General features: G+C 46.3%; 1 protein-coding gene across 3 annotated transcripts in view; it reads right to left on the bottom strand.

The window, feature by feature from the left end:
* Nucleotides 1–22,164, bottom strand: part of rb1cc1 (RB1-inducible coiled-coil 1) — a 250,378-nt gene that overhangs the window by 93,995 nt on the left and 134,219 nt on the right. For all 3 annotated transcript variants that reach the window (XM_072467777.1, XM_072467778.1, XM_072467779.1), the window contains 4 exons: nucleotides 19,975–20,140; nucleotides 17,939–18,047; nucleotides 7,703–7,958; nucleotides 544–595 (listed from right to left, as the gene is read on the bottom strand). In XM_072467777.1, the coding sequence (XP_072323878.1) occupies nucleotides 544–595; nucleotides 7,703–7,958; nucleotides 17,939–18,047; nucleotides 19,975–20,140 (583 nt within the window). The remainder of the gene's footprint in view (nucleotides 1–543; nucleotides 596–7,702; nucleotides 7,959–17,938; nucleotides 18,048–19,974; nucleotides 20,141–22,164) is intronic.

Raw genomic sequence — 22,164 nt, 5'->3', positions numbered from 1 at the left:
AGACTGGCAGTCAATTCACACATCCAAAATACCCTGCAAACAACAAATGAGATGACTACCCAGTTAATCTGTATTTGAAGGAGAATTGTTGACCAGAACACTGGGACAACTCCCTGCTCTTGTCCGAGTAGTAGATTGCATCTTATATACCACATAAATAAGCATAGTTTTAGTCTCTCATCAGAAAGATGGCACCTTCTAGCATTCCCTCATCAATGCATTGGAGTATTGACTTTGTGTGCCTAAGCCTTGGAGCAAGATTTGAAGTCACAACCTTTGGAGTCAGAAGCAAGCACACTAATCAAACAGACATTATCAAAAAAATAAAAATCAGATTTATGTTATTTGAATTATGCTCACAAAGACATAATTTTAAACATATAGTATGAAGCAGTCATACAATGAATTAATTCCATCTCTAGTTTAGTTCTGTGCTATACATATTGCATTTTGAGGTATTTGTTCCATTAAAGAGGTCTCACTGTATATCAAAATATCTCCTGCGTTTTAGCTATAATTTATTAGGCATGCACATCTACTTACTCTTTCTAAAATCATAATCCGATGTTTTTCTTCAGACATTTGGATGGTTTCACTGCAATGAAGTGAATAGAGCTTTGATTAATGCATTGAAAATAAAAAGTTCAATGCTTTATCTAACTAACAACTTTCAAAGAGCTCCAGGTAAATAACCAGCACCAGATTTTACATTGAGACAGTGTTCAAGTCTTCTCTGCACTGCCATATATACTATTCTGCAAGAAGGTAGATGTGCCATTCGGTTTCCATATTCAGGATTAGTGGTGGTGGTGGTGGGTGGGTTGGCAAACTTGCTATGAGATTAATGGATTTCCAAAGTGAGAAACAAAAAAACAGAAATGTCCAAATTGTTGCCAACTTTTGGAATGGATTATAATGTAGATGTGCCATACTTAATATGGCAATGTTTCTAAAGGTACTTTTGTCTGATTTTGAATTAGTGTCTGTCCACCTTACGTGAGGAATTGCAGTATACAATTAGTTCCTGTTTTATATATAAATTTAGAGTATCGATTTCATTTTTTCCAATTAAGGGGCAATTTAGCATGGCCAATCCACCTACCATGCACATCTTTGGTTTGTAGGGGTGAAACCCTCACAAACACGGAGAGAATGTGCAAACTCCACACGGACAGTGACCCAGAGCCAGGATCGAACCAGGGACCGTGGCGCCATGAGGCAACAGTGCTAACCACAGCGCCACCGCTGAACTTCAGAAAATGGCCATGAAACATGACAATCGGTTAAAATTGGCAGACGTAAAGGGAAACGTACAGTTGGATGATAGTGATGAGGATAGTGAGAAAGAGCATCATAGTCGAAGGCTTGGTGGGAATCTATTTAAATATGTCCAAGCATTGCCAAGGTTTGACGAGAAGGAAGTGGTAGCCTTTTTCATTTCATTTGAGAAGGTAGCTAAACAAATGAAATGGCCACAGGACATGTGGGTGTTACTGATTCAAACAAAGCTGGTAGGTAGAGCTAGTGATGTGTTTGCATCACTACCGGAGGAGGTATCTGGAACGTATAAGGAGGTGAAGAAATCCATCTTAAGTGCATATGAGCTAGTGCCTGAAGCTTACAAAGGTTTAGCGATTTAAGGAAAGAATTTGGTCAAACATACATGGAGTTTGAAAGGCTCAAACAGAGTAATTTTGATAGGTGGATAAGGGCTTTGAAAATAGACCAAACGTATGAAGCTCTCAGAGAAATTATACTTTTGCAGAAGTTTAAAAATTCAATTCCTGATGTAGTGAGAACTCAGGTGGAAGAGCAGAGGGTTAAAACTGCGAGATTAGTAGCAGAAATGGCAGATGATTATGACTTAGTTCATAAATCAAAGATTGGTTTCCGACATCAGTTTCAGGCAGTGAGGGATAGAAACTGGGGACATGATAAATACTCAAGTGGTAAAGGTAAAGGTGATCTGATGGGAGACAATAAAAAGAGTGTACCTCAGATTAAAAAGAAATCCAGGAGGGTGGAAAAGAGATGAAAAGTTTCAGATGTTTTCACTGTAATAAACTAGGCCATGTAAAGTCACAGTGTTGGTGGTTGAAGAAAAGCACTGGGAAGGCTGATGTGGTAAAACAGGATAAGACAGCGGGGTTTGTTAGAGTGGTAAAGGAAAGCCCAAGGGAAGCGAAGGAGGTGCAAACGATTGTACAGCCTGTTCAAGAAGTAATTGTTAAGAAGGTGCCAGATGTCTTTAAAGAGTTTACTTGTGTGGGTAAAGTTTGCTCATGTGTATCAGGAGGAGCAGGTAAAGAAGTCACACTTTTAAGAGATACATGGGGCTAGTCAATCTTTAATGGTAAGAGATGAGGAATTATGTAGTTTGGGAAGAATGTTGCCATAAAAGGTGGTGATATGTGGAATTCAGGGTGAGAGGAGTAGCGTTCCATTATATAAGGTAAGGTTGGAAAGTCCAGTGAAGAGTGGTGAAGTGGTAGTAGGAGTAATAGATAAACTATCTTGTCCAGGAATGCAGTTTATCTTGGGTAATGATCGCAGGTGGGAGTGATGCCTACTGTGGTTGATAAGCCAGTGGAAAATCAGACAACTGAAGTGTTGAAGGACGAATATCCTGGGATTGTTCCGGATTGTGTAGTAACAAGGTCGCAAAGTCACAGCTGAAGTTGGGATCATTTGTGATAAAACCACCAGAGTCTTGCACAGGAATCAAACCAGTAAAAACTGATAAATTCCAGGATTGAGCTGTATTGTTCTCACAGGGAGGTGAAAGCTCCACCTGGTGGTAGACAGGCAAAAGTGCACGGATCTGAGCATCCTGTGTACAGCACCATCTGCTGGCCAGCGATGAGAACTGCAGTTTCTGAACACCCCAGACCTAGCTCCATCTGGTGGCCGAAGGGCGGAAACGCACCAACCTGGAATTCTGAGGTGAAACACCGTCTGGTGGTTGAAGTACAGAATTGAAACAACCTGAACCTCTCAAGTAAATCTATTTCCCAGAGACTGCAACCACAGTAGTGACTTATCTCAGACCTGTCTCTTTAATCCCTGTGTTTTTTTTATTCTTCACCAACCCTTACTGTGTGTCTGGTCTTGTGTGTGCCTAGGTAGAGGGTGGGACGGGATCTTTGGATTAGGTACTCTGGTAGACGACTATCCTGTTATTTCCTTATATGTTCATCTTTTCTTTTTTTTTATTAATAAACAGTTTGTTAATGATTTATAAATCTGGTGTCTGTAATTCATTGGAGCAGTCAAGGGTTAACCTTGGGAAAACTCAAATTATTGGTTAATTCACTCATGTTGGGACTCCTGGGTCTGTAGGGCTGGAATTGACTGTGCACTCGTCCGGGGTGTCGTAACATCATACTTTAGTTCGGTCTTCACAAATGAGGACACAAATACAATACTAGGAATGCTGTGGAAGCAGGGAGTTGAGAGGGAGGAACTGAAGGAGGGCAATATTAGTAGAGAAATGGTGTTGGGGAAATTGATGGGATTCAAGGCTGATAAATTCCCAGGACTTGATAATCTATATCCCAGTGTACTTAAGGGAGAGTCTCTTGGTCATCTTTCAAGATTCAATAGACTCTGGAACAGTTCCTACAAATTGGAGTAGCCAATTTAACTGCACTATTTAAAAAGGGAGGTAGGTTGAAAACAGGGAATTATAGACCAGTAAGCCAGATGTTGGTAATGGGGAAATTCTAGAATCCATTATCAAACATTTTATGGTAGAGCATTTAGAAAACAGTTGCAGGATCAGAGAGTCAGCATGCACTTATGAAGGGAAAATCATGCTCGACAGATCTACTGGAATTCTTTGGAATTCCAAGCTACAGACCACAAGTGCATCCATGACACCACAAATGCCTTGTATGCCCGGGCATCAGACTTTTATCAATTTTGAACTGGATGACACAACCAAGATGTCTGGGCTGCAGGATTCTCCGCCTTCGCCGGAGGTCTAGGGAACAATAGATGGTGAACATGTTGCCTTGCGCGTACCAGGGCATCAAGGAGTGCCCTTCATTAACAGGAAGGGGTTCCAATCCCTTAATATTTAACTTGTGTGCGACCACCACCTCTGGATCACACATGTACGTGCATGCGTCCCAGGGAGCGTGCATGACAGCGACATCCTGGGACACACAGATCCCCAGCATCTTCAAGGACCACTCCAGGGTGACAGGTTGGCTCTTGGGGGATAAGGGGTACCCACTGAGGTCCTGGCTGATGATGCCAGTGCAGAGGCTGGAGAATGAGGCGGAGACCCGATATAATGAGGCCCATGCTGCCACCCATGCTGTCACTGTGCGATGCATTGGACTGTTCAATATGCAGTTCCGATGCCTGGATCACTTTGGTGGTGCAATGTAGTATACCCCCTAGAGGATCTTCTGTTTTGTGGTGGTCAGCTGTGCTCTCCACAACCTGGCACAGCAGCCGCGCAACATGCTGGAGGAAGGGAGACATGTGGCCTCGTCTCAGGTTGAGGAGGATGCGGACCAGGAGGGGAGGGAGGACGAGCCCTGGGAGGACCCACAGGAGGAGTTGGAGGATGAAGGACATGTGACAGTAAGAGTCTGGCATGCCTGGGGGACCAGGGAGATCCTCATCCTGACCCGATTCTCATAGACGAGGCTTTGTCCATCAGATCATCCCCTCCCCCGCCCCTAATCTGTCCACTTTCCCCCCACCCCTCCCTCTCCCACCACCATTCCCCAACCCTCCCACACGCTCCCAGCCTTTCCAACCACCCTGTTCCACCATTCAAAGGTCTGTGTAACGTCACCCCAGGGTAATGGGCCTGTGTGAGCACCTTCAGTAGATCAATATACATGGCAGGAGAGTGATGATAATTTGTTTTGAGGTTAGCAGTGATGCTCCTCAATTTGTGCCAAAGTCTGACTCCTGTCTTTCTGCTGACAGCACTTACACCCATCCTCTAAATGAGGTCTGCATCAGGGCATTTGATCTTGGACCACCGTGCCTGTGGGTGGAGGGAGCGGAGGGCAACAGGAGTGGGGTGCCGGCAGGCGGACTGTGAAGATTAACGTGACAGAGGCATCACAAATCTGACAAGTCCCCCTAGCTACAGATAGTGCTCCCCCCATCCCCATTCTGTGTCCACTCAGTGATCCTTTCTCTTCTTGATCATTTGTGGTCTACTGCTACATAGTGTCTGATCGTAAGTCGAGGCAGCCTGCTACTTTCTGCGCCCTGTGACTTTGATGCCCTTGGTGGATGTCCTCAGGAGGGCTTGAAGCCAGGGGCCCCAGCCGACTTACCGGTGTCACTGGTGTAGGGCCTGGTTTAGCACAGTGGGCTAAAGAGCTGGCTTGTAATGCAGAACAAGGTCAACAGCGCGGGTTCAATTCCCGTACCAGCCTCCCCGAACAGGCACTGGAATGTAGCGGCTAGGGGCTTTTCACAGTAACTTTATTGAAGCCTACTTGTGACAATAAGCAATTATTATTATCATTGCCGTGCCACCCTGTTCTGCCCGTTGCCTTTGATGTGTACCGGTGTCAGGAGGGAGGGATTCAGAAGAACTGGAGATCGCCGTCGTCTCCTTGGAGCAGGCCCCGTATTGGCCTCCACCACTTCCTCCTCCCGGAGGGTTCTCCATGGGACGGAGGGGCAGCGGAAGTGAGCTCCAGAGGCCTCTGCTCCCCTGATGCTGCCATTTCTGGAGGCTCCCCATTATCTTCACTAATGCACCTCAGTGACTTGGCCATGCTTTTCAATGTTTCTGGGTCTTGAGGTACATGATGTCGAAGCCCTCAGCCATAGTCATTAGGGACTGAGTCATGCTTTGGGCAACACCACTCAAGACTCTCCAGGTATTCCACTGCGGTCGGCACGTAGTCTTTGGGACTCCTCCAATTGGTTATGCACTCGCTGGAATATTGCTGACATCCCATTCTGAATATCACAGCTGTGTCATATCATCTGCATCAGCACTGGGAGAACCTTGTCCAGAGGCTAGGCATTTGACTGGGACCCAACTGAGTTCTCGGATCCAGAAGACCTCCAACTGCTGACTCCCTTGGATGTTCCCTCCTCCACCTGATGTGTATCAGCAGCTGTATGGTGCTCACCAGTTTGTGCCCCAGAAGCTATCCACTAATGTCGCCTACCAAGGAATGTGTCACTGCGCTAATGAAAGGGTGAAAGCTGTGACACCTCAATGGTGGCCTAATCGGAGCTCCCATCGGTCTCTTGGATGGTCAGGGGGGGAAACAACTCCGGGTGGCTCATCAGATGGAGATCCTGTGAGACAATGGACATGTGGTCATTTTGTGTGACATGAACAACTCTCTTGAGACATTCATCTGGGTGAAAGGGCAGTGAATCCACACCTCTGCGGTCCAGACCAATCTCACTGTACGTGACTGCTCTCCTTGGTCAACCCCACAATTTCCAGGGCCTATTCCTCATCGGGGTTGGGGACTCGAATCTCTGGTGCTCCATGCACACCGTCTTGGCCCTTTCCGGCTTATTATGGGCTATCTTCTCCTGCATGGACAGAGGGTGGCCATTGTGAGCCGGACGCATGATGGTTCCGGGGTGGGGGATCTTTTGCAGGTGGCATGTTCAAGCACTGCACATGAAGGAGTTGTGCTGGTGGGTGCCAGTGTGTTATGAGGAGGAATCACAAAGATCGGATGTGGGACGAGTGAAGGGTGTCAGGTTTGTGGGGGTGGCAGTCGAAACTGATGCCTAGAGAGAGGTGGTAACTTACCCTTGCGGCTCGGTGGAGGTCGTTGGTCTTCTTCTGACATTTGGACAGCAGTCCTCCTGCCCACACGGACAGCTGTTGCCACCGCCTCCCAGGCGGTATTAGTGACCCTGCTGCTAGTCCTCCAATCCCCTTGGAGAAACAGGATATCCTGTCTCGCATTGACAGGGTCAAGAAGCCTGCCCAGGTCGACACCCCCAAAGTGAGGAGAAGGTCTGCGCACTGTCATGCTTGTGTGTTGACTGGGAGTGAGTGGTGAGGGAGCATTTAATAGCAACCCTCCCTTGTTAGCGGCGAGATGCCTAGGCATGGGTTTGGCGAATCAGGTGGCGGAACAGTCAGTAATGGCTCGTGGGGCTCATTTGCAGCACTAAGTGCCGTTAAATACGGACCGCGATCTCACCACACGGCCATTGAGAAACACCCCGCCAAATGCGCACAAAATCATTTAGAAATGTTTCCGTTAAATCGTGTCCTACCTATAAACATAGACGAAGAATGAGCTTGTTTCAGCACCACTGCAGAGGCGGAATATTTTCCTTTCATGCCATTCTCCAGAATTGGAGAAAATTAAGGAATGAGGGACAATTGGGTCTTGAAATGGCAATATAAATTCCTGAACAAGGTAAACAGATTATCCGAGGCTGCTGATTAGGGTGTCTCTAAACTGTTGTTAGAAAACCACTGAAATGAGTCCAGGTTGAACTGCAGACAGCATTCCTTCCCTTGCTTTTGCAAAAGGACTCTTGCTTAGTTCATCTGCCCTGCAGTACATTTAAAATAGAGAACTTACCATTTTGATAAAGGGATGTGCATAGGTATAATTACATCATTATCTACTTAATATTATAGCATTGTTTCTTTCAAACTAAAATACTTGAAAGTCAGTGATTATCCACTTTTCAACTGTAAAAAAATATTTTATTTCAGGAGGCTACTCACCGTACAGCCATGGTGCTTGCCTCCATTGCAGAGTCTATTCTGCCATCTTCCACTGCTGCAGTAACTGGTGCAAGTCTTTCCGAATCAAATGGAATGTCAGACCCAGTAGCAGCAGAAGCCTCCGCTCCAGACGTTCCAGGTGATGAAAAGGCAGAACAAACCAACACATTACTTCGCAGTCTGTTAAGTTCCTCATCAAGCTTTTTCTTTTCTTGTAGCAAAGTAGCTCTGTCGGCAGAGAGCGTTTCTATCAAAACTGATAAAAAAATATATATATTTAAAATTATGCACATTAACACAAGGTTCCATCTGTCCAACAAATATGAGTTCTACATTGTTCACTATCAAATATAATCTTATGTTTGACAGCAGTTAACAACTCAGATTCATGAAGATGGATTTAAACAGAACAATAATCTTGTTGACTTAGTAATGCAACACATTCTCGGGTAGTTGATAAGCATATTTAGGTGAACATGTGTGTACAAGAATATCATACTGAAAAATATTACTTCACTATTTCTATACTATACCCAGTGTGATCATCTATACATGTGTCAATGAGTATATTTAAATCAATTTTATAAAGCAATATTTGAAATACATTTAAGATCATTCAGGACAGGTCTACTTTTAGTGATGATAAGTATTCAAATATTGAATACAGGCATGACGTTTGTAGCCACCTAAATTGGCCAACTCCCGATTTAAACTGGCGAACGGCAAAGGCTGATGAGAAAGTCAGCCAACAAGACAGAAACCAGCGGCTGCAGGTTTGCTGTGTATTTACCTCTGCAAAAGCCAGACAACATCGATACCAGCGACCATCAGCATAACAAAGTAGCAGCCATCTGCATACTGATGAGCAATCCCCGTGAACAATAAGTAACATTTTGGACACACAAAGCAAAACCAGACTCCTCGGCACCAGCAGGAGCCAACACAAATGAGGTGAACGAGCACCTCAAGACCGCCCATCGATCAGGGAACCGCTCCAGTATTGGAGAAAATCAAACCAAGCGATTGGGACAAAGTCCAATCACTTGGAACCAGGTACAGGGTCCGCCCCGAAAGGCAGGAAGGCCCTGGGGACTATAAGAGTTGAGCCCCAAGTTCAAATCACTCCCTCTTCAGCTCTTCTTCACCTCTGCGTCCTGCCCGGGTCACCCAGCAACACGGACCAACATTGACCGTGACCAGGTGCAGTGACGACCGACAGAAATAAGTCTTAATTCAACGCTCGCTATGAGATAGGCGCTGCTAGCTACCAATCCGTACCAACTTCGAATCCCGCAGACTCAGAACCCGAACGAAAGGCCATTTGTTCCCCTGACCAGGTGGGCCAGTCCGGAGTTAAGTATAGGCCTGTTAGTTATAGAAGTAGCTTAGACGTAGAATTTGTGCATGAGTAGCGATTAATAAATGTGCTTTGATTTAAATCTTACTAATCGGTGTATTGGGTTATTGATCATTACTCGGACTTGAAGCTCGTGGCGGTATCATAAAGATACCTGGCGACTCGAGAGCAAAGGTAATAAAACAGAGCAATTGAACCAAGGAGAAAATCAGCAACATTATTTGGCGACATCTGACGGGACCCGATCTAGAAGTGGAAAACCACTCCGGGAGAACCCAGAATTTGAATTAGAGATCCAATTGGAAACAGAAAACCACAAGTGTTCAAGCAGTTCTGATCAATACACATAATTCGGAAGTATGTGTATGCATGCGTAACTAACAGGGCGATAAGGAAAAACTGATGGATTTTTTGTCGCGACAAAACTGTCGTAAGTTTGTATTTCGGAAAGTAGCGAAAGCCATACCCCTATTTACAGCACCGCCTTAATACCCCTGTCCCAAATTTGAAGAGCAGCATTCGGATTAATACCCCTGTCCCAAATTTGAAGAGCAGCATTCGGATAGGAAAGATGGCAATGCAACGCCTCATGAACCCAGAGGAATTTGCAGTCGCAGTGACCAGCAGCAGTAAAGTGGGATAATGTCCCATTTGGGAGGAAGAGATCAGGAAATATCTCAAAGGGAAAGGATGGCCCCTTTGGAGTGAATTCTGTGATGAGGAATCAGGCCCCGGGAGTATAGGACATACTTGGTGGGAGAACCTGAGCGATATCCACAAAAAGAGCTTAGGGAAAGCTCGCAAGCCAATGCCAATCGTGTCCTGCTTGGCACAATTGCGAGTCACAGAGGAGGTCATTAGGACGCTCCGGAAAGAAGTTGAGGGCAGACATCAAATGAGTAAGGCCGATGTAAGCGAGGTAGAAAAGGAGAATTTGGAATGGAGAAGGAAGTTGGCAGCAAAAGACGGAGAGGTGGAGGATGCCAACAGGGCACACCAGTCTTGTCTGGCGCACTTAAGCAGCTTCCAGTCTTAATATGAAAAGGCCTATCAGGACACGCAACGTGCAGTCCTGGTACGTGAAGAAACAGAAAAGCAGGTAGAAGCATTACAGAGACAGTGTAGTGACCTAAAGGCAGCATTAAGAGCACTCCATGCTGCCACCACAGAACAAAGACAAAGCACATTAGATCACGCAAAGTGCCGGAAGCAGATCGCAGAGCTGCAATCGCTGCTTTCAGTTCATAAAGGCTTCCAGGAAACCTTTGGAGCGAAATTTGATCAGGAAGACGGCCCTGATTGGGAAGAATTGAATGAAACAGCGCAGAGATATGTTCAGGGAACATGTGCGCAGGCAAAGCCACAAAAGAGGAAAGCGCCCCCACAGAGCAGATAGTTCAAGCTCCAATGAACCCAGTCACCACCCACCACACAGCCACGTCGGACGATGTGAAATTTCTATACTCCACCCCCTTAACAGTGACCCAATTACGGGATGCGTGCGATAAGATCACACCGTTCCTCCCCACCTCAGACCCCCACCATTTCTTTGCCACAGTCAAGCATCAGGCGACCATGTACGGCCTGGATGAGCGAGAGTATGTAAAGCTCACAGTTTTAAGTTTAGATCCTTCAGTAGCAGCAGCCCTTCCCGACCCACAGAATGTAGGAGGAGGCACCCTTGCAGAAATGCATACCGCGATCCTGGATGCGATCGGGTATAACCGGGGTGACCCCGTAGATGGCCTCAACAAACAAATGCAGGCAACAGAAATCCGAGCACCCCACAGCGTTTGCTGGACGCCTGTGGATCCACTTTGCAGCAGTCTTTGGAGACTTAGACCACGCCCATTTGTCCCCAGACAACATGGCCAAATGGACCCGCACCCTTATCTCCCATGCCACAGAAACAGGACAAAAAGCGTGCGCAAGTTATGATCCCTCAGAGGAGGCCCATAACGAGAAGTGGGTAGTAAAAAGATTGTCCCGCGCTTGGAAGCAATCTATACAAAGCAAACGCACAGTCAAGAATCCCGAGGAAAAGCAGGCCGCCGCAGATATACAGGCAGTTACAACACACCAGAACCCCGCATGGGTGAATGAAGGAAAGAACAGCCCCCCCACCCAAGTCACAGGAGTGTTACAACTGTGGACAGTTGGGAAACTTCGCAAGAGAGTGCAATGTCCCTAGAAAGCTACAGAGAGCCCAGCAGACGGGCATTCTGAGTAAGAAAAAGACAGAGCCCATTCATAGTGTTAGCGCCCGTTCAGATCAGACGGACCTGACTGGAACGGACTGACTGTGTTCGGGCTCCCCCAGTTAGGTCTGCGACACCCTTTGGGATAGGTTCGGACGACCGGTAGTTGCAGCGAAAATTCAGGGACAGCCCATCGAGTTTCTCTGGGACACAGGAGGGTCCCGCACCACAATAAATTCCTCCACCATGTTCCAAAAAGGACACGTGGCCCACTACAGCCACTATCACCCTCAGCGGCTTTACAGGCCACTCACAGCAGGGACACATCACAGCCCCTGTACCCATTCAAATCGGCACCATCACCACCAAGCACCCTGTAGTTTTAGTTGACCTGCCCCACACAGCAGAACACATTCTGGGAATAGACTTCATGAATTCCCACAATCTTTCATTTGATCCAGTCAACCAGTGTGTCTGGAAGATGGCAAAATCCGCAAGAGCCCCCGCAACGCTCAACATAGGAGAATACGCAAACAAAATTAGCGCAGTAGGCAAATTTTTGTTCAACCCGACCACGCTTAGCACGGACAAGCAGGTTAGGGCAGCTCTGCAAAAGAACAGGGCAGCACTCGCGACCCACAAGCACGACTGTGGACGGATGCCTGGCTCCGTACAAATAACAGGACCTGACCCGAGACCCCCAAAACAATATGGATTTCCCCAAGAGGCAGAGGGAGAAATCTCAACGGTAATAGAAAGCTTATTAGAGCAGGGCGTACTTAGATCAGTAGCCTCCACTAATAATGCCCCGATTTTGCCAGTGAGAAAGCCCGATGGATCATGGCGACTGACCATCGATTACCGGGAACTCAACAAAATCACCCCCGCAGCAGCCCCCACAGTGGCAACAAGTCCCTAGACCATGCTCAAGCAGGGACTCAATTCCCGATTCTTTACGGTTTTGGATGTCAGTAATGGATTCTGGTCCATTCCATTGGCAAAAGCGTGCCAGTACAAATTTGCCTTCACCTTTAAAAATCAGCAGTACACGTGGACATGCCTGCCACAAGGATTCCACACCTCCCCCTCCACACCACAACATAGGCCCCTTTATCGCTAACCCCCCACCCCCAGAAAGATAGGTAGTTTAACCCAGAGCCCCCAGCACACAGACACGTGTGAGCCCATAAGGATCTATGTGGATGGATCTTCCACAGTCTTGGATGGGAAGCGCATAACAAGTTGCGGTATCTATGTCGAGGACGCGCAGGGATCCGCCCTCGAGGAAATATCAATAAAACTGCCAGGCCACTTAGGCGCGCAGGCAGCAGAGCTCGCGGCCATCGCATATATAGTGGACCACCCAGATTCCTTCCCCAGCCCAGCAGACATATACTCGGACAGCCTCTACGGCTGCAACAGCCTCACGGAATTCCTGCCCCTGTAGAAAGCAAGAGGATTTGTTTCCGCAGACGGGAAACCCCTCCCCTCAGCCCCATTGCTCCGTCACATTTTAGAGAGAGCACAGAACAGGACTTTTGGGATAGTCAAAGTTCGTAGTCACCATCATTCCTCCCCCCACCCCTGGAAATGTGAAAGCTGACGCACTGGCTAAGGCAGGATCCAGGCATGGATATTTTTGGACACCCTCCGAAAGCGCACCAGTGAGTGCAGTTCAGGTCTCACAGACAAAGATCGAGGATCTAGTGGAGGCCCAGAAGCAGGACAGCAATCTCAGGGAGATTGTAAAAGGAATATATCCAGCACCCTATGAGAGGTTCAAAAACGCACTGACCACACATGACGGTGTGGTGTTAAAAGACACCCTTTATGTGGTTCCTGAACAGGACAGGAATCAACTGATTTGTTTGTTCCATGACGGTCATGGACATCAGGGAATCGATCCCACTACAGCCCATCTCAAGCAGCTTTGTTGGTGGCCGAATTTAAAGGATGATGTAAATCACTACTTCGAGAATTGTCTTATCTGTGCCCAGAATAATCTGGACAGATATGCCAAAAAGGCTCAACTCAGCCACACCCGACCCGCTAATGGCCCCTGGACTAACCTCCAGATTGATTTTATAGGACCATTGCCCCCTTGCAGGAATGGCTAATAAATATGTACTCGTGGTGGTTGACACATTTACGAAATGGGTGGAAGCATTCCCAGCCCACACAAACACTGCAAAAACCACAGCCAAGATTTTGACCCACCACATCTTTACAATATGGGGACACCCCCGCAACATAGAATCCGACCAAGGTTCCCATTTCAGTGGTATCGTGGAGCGCATGAATCGGACCCGAAAATCCACCCTCAGAAAAATGGTCCAGCAGAACACCACCACTTGGGACCTTTTGCGCTGATGTTTTTGCGTAATACAATTTCAACTTCCACAGGTTACACCCCACACACCCTCATGACTGGACGCCCCATGAAAGGCACAGAATTTTTGTTAGGTTTGGACTTGACCAGCCCCGAGGTGACGGCCCTCACACACAAGAAAGCAGTAGAGCAATTAGTTGAAAATGTTAAAACGGCTCAGCTAGCAGCCGCAGTAAAATTGGGCAAAAGGGAGAAACAAAGCAAGTCTAGTTTCGACTAGACAGTGCACGTGACTTGAGTACAGTATAGGACAGCAAGTCATGCTCTCAGTGTATAACCCCAGCACATTCCTGTCACCAAAATACCCGGGTCCATACTCCATTGCGGACAAAGTAAGCCCTTCCGTGTATAAAATGAAGTATCCCAACGGTAAGACTGCGTGGTTCCATATCAACCAGCTGAAGGCATATGGAACACAGTCCAACCACTCACACCACGCCCCGCCCACAGCCAACGTAACCCTACCATCCCCCAACACTTCCAGCCCAGCCACGGACTCAACCTCCACTCCACCCCCGTAATATACACTCCGCCCCGGAACACCCACAGACTGCAGCAGCAGAGACAGCGACGGTGACTCGGACTATAGCCACAGCACGCCTCCCTACTATCCTCATGAAACAGGACCCACACCCAGCGAATCCGACTACGATCCGAGTGATCCCTTCATGATCACTTTCCTAAACAAACCCCACCACCGAACTACCATGACGACCCCGATTCTGTCCCCACACAGCTAGACACCAACTATTGCCACCGAGATAACTCGTTCCGACTCGTCTGCAACGACAAGAGCGACCCCACCTCACACCATGCAGCCCTTTCAGCCCTGATACACTCAAGAGTTTGGCACCCGGGAGAAGATGACGACCTTGGGTCTGACTCCCAAACCGAGACCCCCTTTGCGACCCTGTTCGCAACCGAGAACTGAGGTGTCCAGATGATGTTTTAAAAGGAAACGCTTGGGAGAAGTGGTGTCCTTTCTGATGGAACCTGCAGCATGTTTTATGTTGTTTGTAAGTTTGTTAAATGTTGTTTGTCAGACCAAAAGAAATTTCACCGGCCCCACGCCTTTTCGGCCGAAACCTCGGAGGACTTGCCCACAGAGATTTGCTATTGGCCAGACGCTAGTTCAGTGGAACTAGTTTGTCTGCAGAGACTTGTTAAGGTTCCCGACGCCAGTTCAGCGGAACTCGTCTGTCGACAGATACCACACGCCCGTTCAAAACTGCCCTTCTGGTTCGAGGGAAGAACCACTACGGCAGCCCCACCACAATGACTACATTTCTTGCCCGTTCTTGTCGGTTGCTCAGGCAGTGGAGAAACAGCTTGGGACCCGCCCTGCCTGGGACCCCCCCCCTCTGGTCACCTACGCTCGGGTGGGAGAGATACGGCATTGGTAGCCGTCCTACCTGGCGACTCCATCCAACTCTTACCCGTCGCTGCCCATACGCACCTCATTTTGGAAATTTTAGTTCAAACGGTTTTGTTTTGTTTCAGGTAACCCTTAGGTTGCCAACCACATGCTATTTACATCCTGAAACATTTGGATGGTAAATTGCACAATCTGCGAGACAGCTCGCACTGGTTCATTATTTGGAAGTGTGTCTTGTCCTAAAATTCGGTTTTGGAAAAAAAAAATGAGGGAGTCATACATAATGACCAATTATAAAGGGAGTATTGGCACTAAAGGACAGACAGACTATCGTACGAGATGTTAAACCAAGATAGTTACAGACACTATGCTGGTTTCCACAGAACTCCAGAAGCTCCAGGACCGGAGAAGAGAGGAAAAGAAAAGAGAAGAGCCATGAGGACTTCCTTCACATGGGTCATCATCTTGATAATGGACATTTGGTTGCGAGTGAACGCGAACCCCATGACTTCAAGCCCCCCAGCCGTTAATGTTTCACTTCCCCACAGTACCCAGAGCCCAGTCACCAGCGACACCACACCATCTTGGTGTGCCAGGTTTATAACCTGGTACTCTGTCATATGTAATAGAAACCTTACTGGTATTGGCGGTACTCTGCTGCATCGTGCAGACTATGCGTCTAAGAAAATGGAGAAGGAGAGCCTACCGCGCTCGAACCCCGGTATATAGGATCAGATCCCCTATTTTAGGATACAACCAGACCCCCGCGATCTATAATAAAGAGCATTCATTTGCGGTTTTATTGAAAATAAAGAAATGTAAAGAAATGTTCATGAGCAAATTGTACGATCCTGAGCTTGACTGCCAAGCCAGGAAAAATGTGTATAAACTGCTATGATTTTGTTTGTATGGTTGAGGAAGGTAGAATGATGAAATGTTTAAGTGAGTGTAGTGTATTAAGAATAGTTAGAGGTTCCCATTTTATTGTTTTGTAATGCATGTCCCTGTTTGACATAGCACCCCTCAGAATTGTCAGTTAAAATTTTTTCGCGTTAGGATCACAAGGAGGGCCTGTAGCCACCTAAATTGGCCAACTCCCTACTTAAATTGGCGAACGGCAAAGGCTGATGGGAAAATCAGCCAACAAGACAGAAACCAGCGGCTGCAGGTTTGCTGTGTATTTACCTCTGCAAAAGCCAGACAACATCGATACCAGCGGCCATCAGCATAACAAAGTAGCAGCCATCTGCATAACAAAGTAGCAGCCATCTGCATAACAAAGTAGCAGCCATCTGCATACTGATGAGCAATCCCCGGGAACAATAAGTAACATTTTGGACACACAAAGCAAAGCCAGACTCCTCGGCGCCAGCAGGAGACAGCACAAAGGAGGTGAACGAGCACCTCAAGACCGCCCATCGATCAGGGAACCGCTCCAGTATTGGAGAAAATCGAACCAAGCGATTGGGACAAAGTCCAATCACTTGGGACCAGGTACAGGGTCCGTCCCGAAAGGCGGGAAGGCCCTGGGGACTATAAGAGTTGAGCCCCAAGTTCAAATGGCTCTCTCTTCAGCTCTTCTTCACCTCTGCGTCCTGCCCGGGTCACCCAGCAACACGGACCAACATTGACCGCGACCAGGTGCAGTGACGACCGACAGAAGTAAGTCTTAATTCAACGCTCACTACGAGATAGGCGCTCCTAGCTACCAATCCGTACCAACTTCGAATCCTGCAGACGCAGAACCCGAACAAAAGGCCATTTGTTCCCCTGACCTGGTGGGCCAGTCCGAAGTTAAGTATAGGCCTGCTAGTTATAGAAGTAGCTTAGACGTAGAATTTGTGCATGAGTAGCGATTACGGTGTATAATAAATGTGCTTTGATTTAAATCTTACTAATCGGTGTATTGGGTTATTGATCATTACTCGGACTTGAACCTCGTGGCGGTATCATAAAGATACCTGACAACTCGAGAGCAAAGGTAATAAAACAGATCAATTGAACCAAGGAGAAAATCAGCAACACGTTAGTCCACTACAGTGTTGAAAGGCAGTGACTCTCATTGGCAGTTGTTTGCCAATGTTTTAGTATGCATGCTATCTTTGTTTACATCATCAACTTCTCAGCAATGATTCAGAAAATCTAACAAAATGCTACATAGGCAACAGCTTAGAATATGATTTGAGAAAATACACCTAAACTCAAGTATTTGAGCATTTCATACATTTATTGAAAGCAAAATCATCCAGTTAATGTGATGTTCACAATTACCCCTATAAAAGTGCCAAAGCGAGGAGGTCTGTCTGATCTCATAGAATGCAGCTTTATTCATCCCAAAATTATTGATAAGGGACAGATATTCCTATTTGCACCTGCAAGTAATGAATAAAGTTGGACAGACTGCTCCCCAGATGATATTATACTACGTTCTTCGCCTCCGTGATTTTACATGCCTAATGTTAGTAATTAATGGGCTTTCTCTCAGCCTTAGTTACCAAAGTTCTGATGAAAGGTCATAGATCTAAAACGTGAACTGTTTCTCTCTCAACAGATACTGCCAGACCTGTTGAATGTTTCCAAAATTTTCTGTTTTTATGTCATTTATTAAATTTGATAAAGAAGTGATAAAATCTTTTTTTCTATTAACAGATTTCTTAAGGCATTGGCTGCGGCAATTGAATGACATGTTAGCGAAGTAAGGTTTGTATTAGGTCGCCTTCTCGGAGATTAAAAAAAATTAACTGCTGTAAGCAAGTACTGCTCACTTTCAGAGTTTATTTACAACGTGAAAATAAACGTTTGCAGATTTAAGTTAAATTCCTGACTCCAGACCAGATCGAAAAATTGAAGTGACCACTTGTCTTTTTCTTCTTTAAAGCTCGCAAATTAATCCTGTGGTAAATGCATCTGAGCTTACCTCTATCCTTTTCTTGTTGCTGGGTTAGCTTTTTCAGTTTGTCATTCAGCTCATTGATAATTTGTTCTTTCTTCATTTTTTCACGAGTTAGAACAGTGTTGAAGTTGGTCTGAAAAACACATTATTTGATAGTGCAATTCAAGATCTATGAGCTATAAAATCAGCACACTGGTAACCCACACGTTTTAATAGTGCTTCCATACAGACTACAATGAATTGATTCACACTAAATGATACAGTCCTCCCAAAGTCCAAAGATGTGGAGGTTAGGTGGATTGGTTATGCTAAATTGTCCTTTAGTGCCCAAAGATGTGAGGTTATGGGGCTACCGGGATAGGGTGGTGGAGGGAGCTCTTTCACAGCGTTGGTGCAGACTCAATGGGCCAAATGGCCTCCTTCTGCAGTGTTGGAATTCTATGGTTCTATGCATCAGGCTATACAAGTTCCTCTCATGTGACAACCCATCTTCTAAATTCACTTTGAGCACATTCATTCATTTAAATGACCTGCAATAACTCTCAAAACGCAATGTAAACCATCCATGCTTGCTAACCCCCAAGCTTGTGAGATAGTTTTTAATTACAAAATGACAGATGACAGTTTTTCTGACAAAACGACAACTTCCAACAGAATGTTTTCCCATACTAAGATCATTGACTCGTTTTATCTACATGTGACTGAATTGCCATACAATGTGGTTCACTTAATGTCTTCTTGAACAGGCAAACAGGCCATTCAATTAAATATGTATATCAATAATGCAGGTGATAATTCCTCTTTAAAATAGTGATATGGGACCTTTTATATGCATCTAGCCAGAGGGTGAAATTTAATCTAGCCCATCATGGTGGGAAACAATTAATCATGGGTGTGGCCAATTAATCAAGGGGCGGCATGGAAGCACAGTGATTAGCACAGTTGCTTCACAGCTCCAGGGTCCCAGGTTCGATTGCGGCTTGGGTCACTGTCTGTGCGGAGTCTGCACGTTCTCCCCGTGTCTGCGTGGGTTTCCTCCAGGTGCTCCGGTTTCCTCCCACAGTCCAAAGATGTGCAGGTTAGGTGGATTGGCCATGCTAAATTGCCCTCGTGTCCAAAATTGCCATTAGTGTTGGTTGAATGGGGTTACTTAATTATGGGTGCGCTTTCCTAGGGCCGGTGCAGACTCGATGGGTCGAAGCCTCCTTCTGCACTGTAAATTCTATGATTCTATGGTGAGCGAGGTTATAATTCAGGCTCCTGGCGACTGAAAAACCTCCTACAATTAATTTTATAGGCAGGAACATACCAATCTGGGAAATTCGCCCACTCATGGTTAGACGTCAGGTCAACTCATTATCAATCCAATTGGCACAATTACTCCTTAGCTCGCTAGAATTTAATGGTGGCTCAGGGATTAAATATAAGTGACCCTCCAGGAGGGGTCCTTCTTTCAAAGGCATAGTGCCTGTTCAAGGGTCCCAGCAGCGGGAATGGCCAGTGAAAGCCACCCTTACGCCCATGCTTTTGTCAGCTCCTGAAACCCTCTCCTGCAACCCCCACCCCACCTTCCCTCACCTTGGTCCAGGCATCCAGCAGGTGAAGTCCTTGGATCATTCCCGACAGAAGCCACAGATACTGGTGGTACTGCCAACAAATGGAGAGTTGATGGTCTCTGATTGGTCAGCAGCTCATGAGGGGCAGGATTTCCACCTGCAGGATTCTAAATTCCAGGGAAGCCCCGACGCTGGTATTAATTCAAACAGGCCTTCCCCTCCGATACACAGGTTCCCAAAATGGTGGGCGGGACCTGCATCAAACTTTTAAGTTCTACCCAGCACATCGGACAGTGTAGAACAGCTTAATTTTTGAACTGGACTGTCAGTCTACATTATATGCTTATAACTTTAAATTGGGATTTGAATCTACAACATTCTGACTCAGGATGAGAGGATCAATTGTGTCGTAGATGACACCATACGAACTTAGAATATTTAAAACTGAACAATTTTCTGTAACAAAAATAGAATTTATAAAATAGACGACATTGGAGAATCTACCTGTTGTTCAGCTATCAGTGAAGTTTTAAGGCTTTGAAGTTCTTCAGTCCTTTTTTCTAATTGGTCTAGGAGGTTGGCCTTCTCTTCTTGAAATTTCCCTGTAAGGTCAACAATGGCGCTAGGTGGAGGACTCCAACTCACTGATATGGATGAAAGCGGAACTTTCCTGTATTAAAATATTTTTATGGGACAAGGAGTAAAAGACAAGAAATAAAAATTCACAACTTTTTTGGAAAACCATACTTGGACTTCTCATATTTCTGTTTCACAAAATGCAATACATTTTCTTGCTAACCTACACTGCTTAACTTTAGATAGAGTGAATCATAGAAACTGGCATCATACATACATCAGGTGGTGTACATACATACAGTTTGGGAAATCATGTCTTTAGTTCTTTGGAGCAAAAGAAACAAAGACTTTAAGAAAAGCAAGAGCTTTTCTCCAGGAAAAAACATCGACACGTTGCAACAAGTTAAATAACCAAATACAACACCAAGAGGTAGCTTTGTGTGCAGTGGTTCAGTTTCAAACAGGAAAGGTTACATACAAGCTGAGCAATCTAACATTTTTCCTCCATGAACAGTTGTATATAAAAAAATGCAAACCTTACAATCCTGAAGGCCAATACATTTTAACAGCGTGTACTGTGGCAGCACCGGAGACTCCATTATCCTGAACCATCTGGTTCCAAAACAACAGTGGCTACATTTCAAAAAGAATTCCTTATATGAAGTGCTTTGAGACACTATAAGGATGTGATAAAAAGTGAACCACATATTTGATTTTGAAGTTAGTTCCTAGCAGTATCAATCATGCTTATGGTTGATACTCTCGCCAACTTCTAGTGGCAGGGATGCGCTGCGTGGACGCACGAAAGGGGACTCTCCTCTTGGAAACTCAAAATTAGGCACTTTTAACCAAAAATAGTCTCCCGAACCCAGAAAAAAAAAATCCTCCTCCAACAGCACCACAATGAAAGAAACATGGCAGGCAACAAAAAACTGAGGAGCTGAAGAGACGGCAGAGGCAGTAAAAGCTGGGACAGAAAGACTGAGGCAATGACGAACATGCGGGGTGATGAGGTTCTGGCCACACCCAAACAGGATGGACCGCCAGAGCATATGCCGGGCTACCCCCCCCGATGAACGAATGGAGGGAATTCTTTACACAGGAACTCCAAAAGTTCCAAGGCTGCCATCAAACTTGAAATGATAGTGACGGTGAACGTGGCAGTAGCAGAGATGCTGGTCACCTTGCAAGCAGCTGGAAAAGACGTAGCTGCTGGGCAAATTGGTTGGAAGAGCAGCGCACCAGCTCCCCAAACAAGGGGGACCTTCTACGAACACAGAGACAAAGCAAGCTGCCTGCTGGCCCACCAGCTGCGAAAGCAGGCATCCACAAGCGAAATAGCGCAGCTTAAAGACAGGAGCAGCAGGCTAGTCGCCATACCGGAAAGGGTCAACAAGGCCTTTGCAACCTTGTACCGAGGGCTTTACATCTCCGAGACCCCGAGGGGGACTCAGGGAGGCAAAGACTGCACTCCTATTCCCCCCGATCAAGCACTCAAGAAGTCCAGTGGTAGGAGCTATGCACCGGACATGGTACCAAATGAGGCAACATTTCGGCCTAATGGAAATGTCCACTATGTCTCCCATCTGCAAGAACCAAAGGTTTACTCCCGCAATAATGGATGTCACCTTCAAAAGGTGGAGACAGGATTAAGGGACACTGACGGTTAGGAACCTGTACACGAAAGACAGAGTAGCCACCCTGGAGAAACTCATGGAGACGTTCAATTGCCAAAAGGAAGTGAGCTAAGACACATACAGGTCAAAATCCTCCTCCATAACGAAACAACGACTACCCCCAGATACCAGGACATTCATTAGTCGAAGAACACGGGCGACCTAGGAAAGGGAAACTGTGGGGACCTGTACTGGCAACTGTTGGAGGTACACTACCCACTAGATGAGACAAGGGAAAAATGGGAGGAGTAACTACGCATAGAAATAGGACGAGGACTCTGGACAGGGCGAACTCCACTTTCAAATGCACAGAGTGCACCTAATCAGGACCCAAATGAGCAGGTTCTTTCCAGAGGTGGAGGACACATGTGAATGATGCAGGGAGGCCTGGCCAAACATACACACATGTTTTGGGCCTGCCCCAGACTTGCGGGTACTGGAC

Source organism: Scyliorhinus torazame, chromosome 11 (assembly GCF_047496885.1).
Source record: "Scyliorhinus torazame isolate Kashiwa2021f chromosome 11, sScyTor2.1, whole genome shotgun sequence".
Taxonomy (NCBI): Eukaryota; Metazoa; Chordata; class Chondrichthyes; order Carcharhiniformes; family Scyliorhinidae; genus Scyliorhinus; species Scyliorhinus torazame.
This window is presented reverse-complemented; position numbering and strand designations above follow the sequence as displayed.